A 13050-nucleotide genomic window follows, 5' to 3' on the forward strand; every position below is an offset into this window, starting at 1 on the left:
AGGCTTTCTCTGTCTCGGCTATGGTTTTCTTACGATTGGTGAGATGTATTTGAAATGTTTGTATGTGTTTATAGAAAAGTAAATAAAAATAATCGAGAAAGGTGTTGTGAGAAAAGTGGTTAACGTGGTCAACTCGCCGCTATAACCGTAGCGCCGCGTGTGGTTCGAATCCCACCCGGGACAAATATTTGTCAGATGAGCACCAGTATTTGTTCTGAGCTCGTTGTAAATTAATCTATGTAAGTATGTATTTAGAAGTAAATAAGTATGTTTATCGGTAATCTGGTTACCGTAGTATAAGCCCTCCTCAGTTTGGAATCAGATGACCGTGTGTTAGTTATCCCAAAAATAAATTTATTATCTTACTTAGAGGTTTATGAGTTTATATTACTTTCTGTAGTATTATAATCTAGTCGATAAAAAATGATTATATTTTTGGGAAATAAGTATACATTCATAGTTTGAACTGTGTGTTAGGATAAGTTTGTAATAAAACACCACATTTTACTAATATTTCTATTTTCAATTTATTGTTTATTGGTTTTCGAAATAAGATTGTCTCGTTTTTATTATTAATAATAATAATTAATTAAGAATTAATAATTGCAAGAGAAACGTTTTCTAATGTCTACTTAAAATTATTACTCACTTAGTTTCAGAACTAATAGTAATAATAGTTACATTCGGTCTATTATTAATTATTTTCAATTATTATTTACAAATTAAAATGATAGATAAATTTTACTGTGCAATAGTTAAGGTCGCGTTTTAAATTATACTAAATTAAATTATTATAATAATACGTCTTATATTTAAGCTTATTTTTATTATTATTGAGATCATTGTTATACATTTCATGTGAAACTGACGTAGGAAATATATTCTCACCAAAATCCTTACACTTCGTTAATTCAGTCGCTTAATATTAATCTTAATCACCTACACAGAAGGTAATGACATTTTCCCGCGTTTAAATTATATGTAGTTATCTTATATAATTAAATGCAACTTGTACATATTAGTGGCGACCACAACTATCACACAATCACACAAACTTTAATAACAAATAAATAAAAACAAATGCATCACTGGCCATTCTTCTAATTAATTGACAAATTACATATCATACTCAATTTTGTAAAAACTAAAAACAACTTTTTTTCGTAAATTAAAAAATAAATAATAATTTAAATCGATGTTAAATTAATCTAAAGACTAGATCATTTATAAAGAATAACGTGTAATTTTCATTGTCTGTGGTAGATCCCATAAATTCCTAGCAGTTATTTTTATAATTACCGAGGTCTAGATTGCACGTCTCATTACTTAAGTCTTTTTTTTAAATCTATATTTACAAAATATCTTTTAAAAATATTATTTATAATTCGCAAATTTTTTATGTTTTTTTTTTCTGTTTTCTATTACGTAAGCCGTGGTGCTCTCACCATTTTGGATTCATGCAGTAAGTAACTAAAGCGTTTTTATTTATTATATTTTACTTTCATTCAATACTTTGGCCGCACACGAATTTAGAATTTTGATATCAAACAAAAGTTTTGGCATCCTTCGATCATACTTTGTCGCTCCTAATTATAATTCATCTAAACATTTGTACAAACAAACAAACAGTAACATGACGTCCTAGTTATAAGAAGTGCATGAATCCAACCGCGTTGTACTAATTTCTTTCGTTTTAGTAACTATGTGTATTTAAACTAATGCCTACTTGTTAATCGAAATGTGAATATGTACAAATGTATTTTAATACTATTTTGGCTAAATGTCACTAATAACCTCTTAGACTAGAAATTGTGCCATTTCGTGAAATGTTAATAATCATTGAAATAAACGAAGTAACTTAAATAAAACAAATTATAGTACGAACCTACTGAATACTATCTACAACTTAAACATGAAACTATAAAATCTTACAATTATTTTGTACAGTATCTATATAATGAGAACAAAACGCCTAACAAATGTTTTATTAAATATAATTTAAACATTACAGAGCGCGCGAGTCACACGGCCTCCCCGCGAGCCTGCCGGCCACATCCAAGTAGTGAGCAAAGTCGACAGAATGATAATGTGATGATAGTCATGTTGTACAACATGTACGTATTGTACGTGTTGTAGGATGAGAGTGAGTCCTCTCGTCGGTGGCTCGGGGGCCGTGTGACCGCGCTCGCAGCTCGCACCGCGTGCACGAGTGTCCGTACGACGCCTGCCACTCGCAGCAATCAAGTTACTAACATTAAAACACAGAATATTGATTATTTGCAAGGCACATTCTCTTAAAAATCCTGAATTTCAATTTTTATCATGTACATATTCGATGCTCCGAAAACATTGAAAGACGGCGCGCACGAACTGAACGATGTATGAAGCGACCACTACTCACTGTCATGATATGTATATAATCGATTATTATATACCCTGTGTCTCGAAACATATATAAAGAGTCCGATAAACAAACATAAAAACGGATATACAATATCTACACTAACGACTAAGTTGCTCGACTCGAGGGAGTGAAGAAATGAGATCGGGATGAGATCTTGTTTTATATGTGTGGCGGGTGTGTGTGTGTATGTATGTGTGTGTGTTGTGTGTGTGTGCATGGCGCGAGGTGTGGTGCGGCGGGGGCGGGCGCGGCTCAGTAGCCGTACCCGGCGCCCGGGTACAGCAGCGCCGCGCCGCCGCCCGCCGGTCAGTGCTGCGCCGCGAACTTCATACGCTTCTGTTTCTGTCGCTGATTGCAGAACCACACTCGCACCACGTTCTTCTTGAGATCTAGCTTCTCAGCGATGGCTGTGATCTTCTCCCCGGAGGGGCGCGGCTGTACAGCGAAGTATGCTTCGAGGCTTCGCTTCTCCGGCGCCGCGATTGACGTTCTCTTGCGCTTCTTTTCCCCGGCCGGTAGTACACTGGGTGCGTCGGGGTCTCGTCGCTTGTTCTTCGCCTGCGCCTCCGCCTCCTCGAGCCACGCCTGCAGTATGGGCTTGAGCGCTATCATGTTGTTGTGACTTAGCGTGAGACTCTCGAAGCGACAGATGGTACTCTGGGAGAGGGCGCCCACTCCGGGCAGTTTGAGATTAGCGAGGGCTTTCCCGACGTCCGCTTGAGTCACACCGAGTTTGATTCTTCGTTGTTTGAATCGTTCGGCGAAGGCTTCGAGTTCGCGAGGGTCCGTGTCAGTGTCGGGGTGCAAGGCGGCGCCGGGGTGTCCGAGATGTGCGGGGGGAGCGTGCGCGAGTCCGCCGGCGTGGTGGTGGTGGTTCATGACGTGGTTCATGGCGCCGTAGCCGTGCAGCTGGTGGTGCGGCGGCGCCGCCTCGCCCATCGGCGCCAGCGTCGTCATGGAGGAGGAGGTGAGCGGGTCCAGCATGTCGAGCCCCTCCATGCCGTGGTGCCCCATCTGCGGACAGACAAACACTTGAGTTCCCTGTCGATATTCCAGTTATTAAGAGGATTATGAGGGGCGCCGTCGCCATTATACTCGTCCGTCGTATTAACTTTTGCATTCATGTTAAATCGTACGTTTTATTGTAAATAAAGCGAGGGTGCTCGCGACGACAATGGCACTCGGCTCGATATGGAAACATAAACAATCATTGTGCAGATTTGCACTCATTCTCTATGAGAGCAAACACTTGTGTTTTTTCATAGAGGGGTGACGGGGGCCACGGGGGCGCTGGGGGGCGCGGGGGGCGGTGTTGTCACGTTGATTGGGAGCGAGTGTTCCGCCAATATGCTTAAGTTGTTGACCGGCATTGTTGCGAAAATGAATGTTTGTTGTTGAGGCGAGGCGCATATGCGCTGCCATAAATATTGCGCTGCATCCCGACCGAGAGAGAGCTTTGATTTAAAATAAATTTTATGTTCGACCTTCCTCTGGGAAATGTCATTAAATGTCATTGATCTACGCCGCTTGTAACGAGCTCCGACCTGGCGTACACATGTCTGATCTTGACTAATTAATGATGTTTTATTTGTTAAATACGTTAACAGTTCAGCTCATTATAGAAGCAATTATTTTAATTTGAAGATTACTTGCTACTAATGTGAATAAATAATGGACCACTCAAAATAGTAGAAACTATAATTTCTATCAGTTGAAAAAACAATTAACATCTAAACCCAAACACGAAAAAGAAACCTAATCGTCAACTCCTCTATCATCAGAATAATTCAACAGCGTAACACAATCAGAAATGCAAGTTAAATTCCTTTGAATTTCCGCCACAGATCATTACGACAATATATTTCTTCCTCGAGAACCACGTTGAATAAAATAGTAGGTTGGAAAAAAATAAAAAAGTGCACTATCTATTACATGCAGTCCTGGGTTCGTGTCCGGCGTCCCGGGGGTGCTCTACGTCACAATTAGGGATCCGCACGTACCCCTGCAATGTACAACTACGATATATTTCGTTACTCGACCTAACATAACCTGACTACATTTTTGGAAGGTGGGCTTGTGTCGTTGAAGATATAGTAGTTGGGTTTCCGTTACCAATTTTGGTAGAAATAAATATTGTTACTGGTATTGTATAGAGCTTTTCTTTCTATATTAAAAGTAAACTACGGTGACGTCATTACAAAAATATTATATTCAATGATTAAGGTAAGTTTACTAAGATTTCGTTTCTTTTTATTATAATGCCTTGCCGCATGACCGATAGATGCGTTCAATAAAAATTGAGTTTATTAAATCTTACTACTTTGATAAATTTCTTGAGAATATTACGAAAACGAAAACGCATAAAATATATACTAACATATTTTTTGGTAACAATAAATCAAAGGGTTGCCCCAATCACGTTGTAAAAGTTATTTTTTTACCAAAAAGTAATTTTATTGACGTAATTAGGTGTATAACCGCATCGCAGGTGCAGTGTATTAACAATGCGCTACGAGTACGCGACTCAGGACGAATGCACGAACAATACGCGCAATACACGCGGTGCATCGCGAGGGGACCGTGTCATCGGCTAGTGATGCGACACGGCTTTACTTTTATACTTGTCGATATAATGAATTATTTATTGAGATCAAATTGGTGACGTGCATTGAGTTGGGGTATGAATTCGATGACCTGGTTGTTTTTTTATGTTTATTGATGTCCAGTAAATTGCTTGTCTAGTAAGTCTCGTTTTATAAGTCTGATCAAGTTTCTCGATGATTACAATTTAAAATATTTCGAATGTATTTGTTTACAAATTAATTGATTAGTTTTAGTAATTTTTGCTCCTAAGCTCCTATTTTTTTTAATACTAAAGGGGTCTTAACGGGACTAAACGGGTCACAATGAGAATTTTAAAGTCCAAAAATCTTTTATCAATGTCAACCCTTCTATAATGTTATTTTTAGACAAACCTACAATTATCACGTCCGAAAAAGTCTGCATAATTATCATAATAGAATTAAACAATACAAGCGTATCACACGAGCATAAAACTCAAACGCATACGATATCATGAAAAAACAACAGTTCATGTCAAAAGTCGTTCGCCATCTTCATAAAATATGTACCGATCGTTTGATACATCAATTACGTTAGGTGACACTGTTGCATTGCCTAGAACTTCGAGTCTAAGCCGTAAGCCGATCGTGGTCGTTAAGTTTAAAATTTAAACCTGTACAAGACTGTTTCTATGCCAATTACAAGGCGTTCGGCTTCCATTCGGCCGTTGACCCGGCTTACATAAGAGGTGCAATTAGAATAGTTTATTAGTATCGATAGATTAAAGGAGTCGCGGTAAATATTTTAAAAAGGCGCCAGGAAATGCTATTTTAGAATTTCTGAAGTAAGACAGGTTGATAGTGGAGTCAAAGGAATCAGTAAAGTCTATTATGTTTCTTTAATCAGAAGTTTTGTAAACAATTTCTGTAACTAAGTATCAAGTATTTAAATCTATTTTTGTACTGTCGTGAATAACAGTAGGTATAGAAGATTAAAAGGTAGGTGACTACTGGAGAGTGGAGATAGCCATAAATGAGACAATATTTAAGATTAGTAAGTGTTTAAGCTATTGAAATTGGAGGTGTTCGAATCTGAAGATTCGTACATTTTTGTCACTTTTACAACACATCCAAAATACGACGAAAGTGCATCTGGACTGTCCTATTTTTATCACTTATATTTTTTAAAAGTTTTAAGTACTCCTCCATTATCTTTGATTGATAAACTTAGATTAGTAGATACATACATTTGCAAACGTAGCTAAATCTTGCACCGATACTAAAAGTTACCTGTGAGTTTAAAATAAACAAAAGTTTTTGTAAATCAGTGGCGTGAGACAGTTTAGAGGACACAATAGCTACCAATTTGAACACGACACGTGGAAATCAATATCACTGTAAGACGTAGTTTGATTCGATCGGTTCTCTATAATTTTATTCAAAACAGAATTCGTAGAATACAAATACATTTATAAATAAACACTTCGAATATAATATGAAATAAATACAATATAAACATGCACCACTAATTATAATCGATATCAATCTCTCACAACGCCCTATTTCAATTACAAATTATCGACTAGATAATAATTTAATTATATTTTATCGACAGCGTCCCCTCCCTCGGTTACAATTGCAAGTGGATATTAAATAAATTATATTCCTATAATAGTGATTTGTGTCGCTACATTATGATTCGGACAAGTGGCCGAATTTGTTGTTTGGGGTGGCCATGAAACGAGCGGAAATATGAATAAAGAGCTCGTGGCTTAGTTAATAATAGCCTCGAGGATAGATCTTTGAGGTTAAGTTACGTTTGGGGGGTTGTTCTGTGGATGGGTGACCATCTTATACGTATCCAGTTCCTCCGTGTTTCGAAAGGCACGTTAAATTGTAGGTCCCGGCTGACATTTTCAAAGATCTTTGACAGTTGATAACAGTAGTCAGAAGCTTGAAAGTCTGACAACCAGTCTTACCGAAGGATGTCGTGTACCTAGGTAACTGGGTTGTTGAAGTCAGATAAATAGTCGCTCCATATAAAATACTGATATCCAGCTGCATCCGGCAAGACTGGAAGCTGACTCCAACATATTTTGGAAGAAAAGCAAGGCTGATTGATACGTACATCAATATCAGTGACGTCATTGTCTAGTAGTAGTTGTGAGACGTCAACATACGTAAATTCCCGTGTGCAAGAATATAAGTCAGTCATTTGTAAGGTGCACGTTTGGACGTGCCGGTAACGCGACGCTAACTGAGCCGCTTGTAATTACCTGTAGCCGATGCATACACAACATTTACATCTACAGCTATTTCTTACGTCACAATTGGAAGTTCTACAAGTCTATGGCAGGGTGTAACTGACGGCCGGACGGCCAAGTGGTTGTTTGTGGTGTGTATCGAACATACGGTTTTGAACTCTATCAGGTAGAGAGGTTTGACGAAGTAGTTTTGTGGAGAACTATGGTATTGAAGGAAGCGCTAGGTGTGTTAGCATCTGGGAGAATTTTAGTAATTTTGGTAACGTGTGATAGAGATGGCAATGGCAAGAAAATGCACAACCACAACCACAGATTGTCCATAATCATAAACTTTCAATCAATTCGTGGATTTAAACATTCTCTATACATGTAGAGTAACTCTCCTAGTTCCTAAATGTAGCTTTGCTAACCATTGATATTTTCTGCACGAAAACAAGAGTTGGTTTCCTACCAATATGAATGTTTTCCGACAAGATACATTGTATGTAAACCATCGTGCTTATTATTTTTAGAATAAAAATGCAAAAACGATCATATCTGACAGCTAATTCAACGCATTAAATGCAAAATAAAATCAAAAATATAACAAATGTTTTTGAAGATTTATTTCAGTATAGATGCCACACTGGCGCAATCGCAGTTGAATCCTATAATATATATAATAAACCCGCTGATTTCATAGCCACGCCAAGACCTGTGCCCTCCCATCAATTTCAACACTGCCATACTTCCATACGTTACGCACAAGGTCCTTACGCCGTTGTAATAAAGCTCATATTGTCTTAGCACCAATGTCAATCTGTGCTCTTTATAGCTCGTATGTTTATAGTAATAAGGTTGATATTCTCGTGTCATGTGTGTAAGTGGATTCGCTATGATTAGTAGTGAATTGTTTTGACTGTTCCTCTATGGTTGTTTGGTTGTAGTTTCTATTTGTGGCTCTGGAGGGCGAGGTACTTGTCCATGAAGGTTTCGATCAGGGATGTTATACCTGTTTTTTAATACAGGTTGACAAAGAAAATTGAAATTCGAACAATTAATCATATTTAAAAATAAGACTCGATATCTATTAATGGGATAAACCTTTATTATTCTAAATTGATTAAATAATTTTGAATGGTATAAATTGTATTGATATAGTTAAAAGTTAATTAATATTGCAGTAAATTTGGTCCAATTTGTAATATCAGCAATTATCATGTTTAAGTGTTCGATGAAACTACTAAAACGAATTGAACCTTGGAATATAATCGTTGATATAAATCATAAGGATAAATTAATTTCGCCAAAACCTTTCTTTATTTCTTGATGAGCTTTACAAAAATATAAACCTAAAATTATCACCTCCGCATAAACGTATAAAGATACCTGCAAAACAAACCTACAACCATCTCTACATTGCAGAATACATAGACTTAGATAAGATATATACTTATTGCAGCATAAAAACCCTGTACTTTACTTACAATGCAAGTAAAACAATATATTATCAAAATTAAAAAGCATAGTACATAACACACGAGCGTCATGCTACACCAGTCAATTTTAAACAGCGCTACACAAAAACTGTCACGGCGTTCCCTTGAGGGTACCCCGACAATTGGGCACTAAAAATACTGGCAACCCCCCAAGGGCCATATTTACCCTTTGTACACTTTTTTGTTTAAGTTCCAACGTTTGTCACACGGGTGTAGGGTTATCTTGAAATAATCTTAAAGGGTGAAACGCAATTGTCAAATAAAATGTAAATGAAAATGTTGAGTTGGCAATTGAAAAAATATTTTTGTGTTGAGTTTGAATACGAAAATATGGGTATTATTAAATAATATTCATATATTATAGTTCGTTACAAAAAAAATATTTACTCATTTACATTATTTTTAACAGTTGTCTGGAGTTTAGTATCATATTATTATGTGGCAATTAATAGTCTATTACATGGGACTATTGTTAGTGGCGAAACGTGGGTGATTTCATACACTTATTACACCTTCAAGTAAAACAGGCGTGATGCTATGTATGTAATATATTTAATATTTTGAATAAGATTAAAACTGTATTAGCAAGTTTCAAGAACTCTAAAACTAATATAACATGTGGATAAAATATGGTTCATCGCGTTAATTCTCGTATAAAGTGAAAGTTTCAAAATTATGTTAGAATCTTAAAATTGCATATTATGGAATATTATTTTTGTGCAATATCTCGAAGTACTAGGGTATTTTAACTTTCTTTTACCTAAATAGATAGAGCCTACAACTAGTTGGCACTGTTTTAAGTCATCTTTTTCATTCAGAATAGAGTACATACTTTATCAGCCGTTTGCATACATTCCAATAGCCCTGTGTTTGGTAATATGCCTGGTAAATAGCAATAGACTCACCTCCTATTGCATTGGACTAACATTGTTCATGACGAAACATGAGTGTATTTTCATACACCTCTGTACCTACCTTACCTTTTTACCTTTGGGTAAAACAAGCATGATATTCTCTATGTATGTTGTATAATTACAAGCGGAATACGAAACTATAGTGACTGCAAAACTTAACACAGTTTCGTTTCAAGTCAGCGTTGAAGTCTTTCAAAAGTATAAGTCATGTAATTTAATATATAATATTTTAGAAACTAGTATGTAATATGAAACGCTGTAAAGTTGGCAAGTGTAAGAGCAAGGTATTATACGAGTTTCAGAACATTTCACTAGCAGTCTGTATTAACTAACTTCGCTTTTGTGTTGTACAAAGCTTAGAAACTTTGAATTTTGCAGTTTTGTGGGTAGTCTCATATAAGTACGGCGGAGAATAGTTTAGTTCGTAATTTAGAGTGCACATACATTAATGATATTATGTATTAACATTTCTAATAATAATATAAGTTCTGTACAGTTTCTAAAACCTCTTGTACCTATTAAAACTTTAATAAATAAAAAAAAAAAACATTTCTAATTAATATTATATTATTATGTATATTTTTTTACTTAAGCCCAATTGATTGTGCCTCTGCTGGGCAAAGACCTCCCCCTTTTCTTCCAAATCACCCCATCGGCGGTAAGATACGACCAGTCATTTTTGAGCAATCTATTTATTAACATGTGTATACGCCTTAATATTTTTTTTTTCTTTTATTGATACTATAGGACACTAAAGTTAAGACTCTATCAGTAAAATGCTTAAAAAAACATAATTGAACGTATTTTTTATTTTATTTTATCATCTCCAGTCAACAAATACACAATAAAAAGACGAACACACTATTACAGCCACGAACTATCCCACCAACCGGGGAAGCAATACAATAATTTTATCACCCCCGCTTCCGTAACCAAAACTCATTGAGCCCAACAAACGAGCAATTCTAAATGTGACTACAACACAATACTACCAACTACATTTACAGATTACAGACATATAGACCCCTAACAGGTTGGGGGTACGTGGGTTCGACCCCCAAACTGCTAGCTTGGGTTCCAAGGGTAATAAAGAAAGCATTACGCGGGTACCCTCAGAACAGCTAAGGGGTGAGTTAAAAAATTGCCGGCACATTTCGACTCTGAGTTTATCATGTTAAAGGTATTATTTATAGTTTTCCTTGTATTGTAGTTTTAGGGGGAACTGCTTGACCGATTTGGATGGATTTTGCTGTTTCGTAGGTATAATTTTGAGATAATTATTTTGTGGGTTTAATTTACTGTCTGTTAAAGTAGTGTGGCAGAGAAAATCAGTGCACTTGAAATGAAATTGATGTTTTCACAGGATATTTATAAAGCTGCAAAACTTATCTATGTCTTAACGTAAAACTGAATCTGCTGCAAGCGATAGGTACCGTTCGCGCAAAAATATTTTCTAAGATTTATTAACGAAATAATATAAACATAAAAAAAATCAATCGAGCTGTTTTTAAGTTAAATATTAACAAATATCCCCATAATCCTTCGTATCTATACTAGCTTCTTCCCACGATGTCATTTGCGTAGAAAAACCTCTCGGGGTAAAATTATCTTAGTCCTAAACTATTAAATTTATTATCGAAATCGATTCAGTAGATTCTTTGCATCTTCATATTCTTTCGTATTTATAATATTAGTAGGATTAGTAGTAGTGTAATAGTAAGCTTAGATAATCGTAGGCTACACGCTTGCGACGTACACTAGTATTGTGTGCAAGAGTACGATTGACATGCAGACGGACAGGCGAACTGGCGACTGCCAACCAGACTGGGTCAATAGTCTAGTAATCTAGATTCTACGTTACATATTTCCAATATTCACGATCTTAAAATGCCACCTCAGGGTTTAAATTTGCTTGTATTTTATGTGTAGATATCCGTAGCACAATTCTCTACTACTATCGAGTATCGGCAACCGGCTAGCCATCGAAAAAATTTGTATGAAAATCTGATCAGCGCCTCTAGCGGACGTCATAGAAACTATTTTGGCAGTACATTAAAAATGTCAAGCTCTCGAATCTCGATGGTTCCGATTGTACAGAATCGTGCTACAGATTTTTTTAGATTATGAGCATGTTTTTTGAACGCTATAGATAAGTCAATTCATACATTTAAGTATAGATAAAACATTTCAGGCTATATTGTCATACGATGTGTTAAAAATGAAGTTTAAAAAATGATGACTATTTTTAGACAACGAGTGTACATTTTCAATAATAAAAACATTTTTTTAGAAAATATTTAAGGTTGGAGCATTGATAAACGAGCTATTTTAGTATTCACCTCCTACGTAAATAAACGGTGAACAGCTGTGAGTATTTGAAATAATTTTCATTTGCTGCTTAAACGATTAAGAAAAACATCGAGGCGGAAAATGAAATGTATTTAACTGTGGGGATAAACAATAACCATGTGAGGAGTGTTTACATGACTGACAGATTTTCAAAATAGTTTTTGAAAGTCTCTAACCCGCGCCTAGGAAAACTGCACTCTAAGCTTGGCAAAAGTAAGCCATGCCTTGGCCCTGTAGAGAGGCCTCTCAATGGTTTATTAGCTATAGAAAACGAACACCATTTCTTGTTTCTTCTCTAAGATATTTCACTCATAGAGCCCAACAATAGAATACTCTTCGCAGTGCATATTTCTGAGTCATTTTTATACCTCCGGCGGCATATATCTTATGGGCCGGTCCCTAAGGGCCGCTCCCCAGTCAAGCTATAGATGCATCCCTTATTATTATTTATGTACTTGTATCTAGTACCGTAAATGTGAGTACAATGCTCCTGTGGTTGGGTTATTGGTACAGTTATTAATTAGTATGGCGATGGGATCGTGTTGTTTCCCTTATTGTCTATTTTGGCCTAAACTATATTTGTTAATTAAATAATTTCATACATTGTATTACGCCTGTTATACCCAAAGGTTTAAGCAGAGGTGTATGAAAAACACTAACATTTTGCTGTTAACAATGTTAGTCATATGTAAAAGAGATCAAGCCTGAAAACCCCGAGTTACTAATGAAAATATTCTAATATGCATTATTTGCTTAAATCGAGAATTTAACCCGAGACCGCATAATCAACAGTCGGATATCCTATCAGCCACGCCATAGAGGCAGTCAGTAAAAATAATTTTATAACTAACAATAAAAGAAGACGACATTCAGTGCACTCCTAAGAAATTATCTCAAAGAAAAACTATGGCGATTGCAGAAAACGGATTTGCAGAATTAACCTTTGTACTTTCAACTGTATTTTCACATTTCTACTTCGCCTGTTCCTTAATTATAATTATTTATTCTGTCTGTCCGTATCTCTGTCGTTGCAGTATTCCGTCATATTTGTATAAATACTGATCATTTTGCGAAAGATAT

At 36.1% G+C, this 13050-nt stretch overlaps 1 protein-coding gene across 1 annotated transcript in view; it reads right to left on the reverse strand.

Moving 5' to 3' along the window:
• Window positions 1-754: 754 nt before the first annotated feature.
• Window positions 755-13050, reverse strand: part of acj6 (abnormal chemosensory protein 6) — a 71785-nt gene continuing 59489 nt past the window's right edge. Inside the window, exon 4 of the mRNA XM_076135245.1 lies at window positions 755-3418. Within this exon, the coding sequence (XP_075991360.1) occupies window positions 2711-3418 (708 nt within the window). The 3' untranslated portion in view covers window positions 755-2710. The remainder of the gene's footprint in view (window positions 3419-13050) is intronic.

This window comes from Anticarsia gemmatalis, chromosome Z, assembly GCF_050436995.1.
Source record: "Anticarsia gemmatalis isolate Benzon Research Colony breed Stoneville strain chromosome Z, ilAntGemm2 primary, whole genome shotgun sequence".
NCBI lineage: Eukaryota > Metazoa > Arthropoda > Insecta > Lepidoptera > Erebidae > Anticarsia > Anticarsia gemmatalis.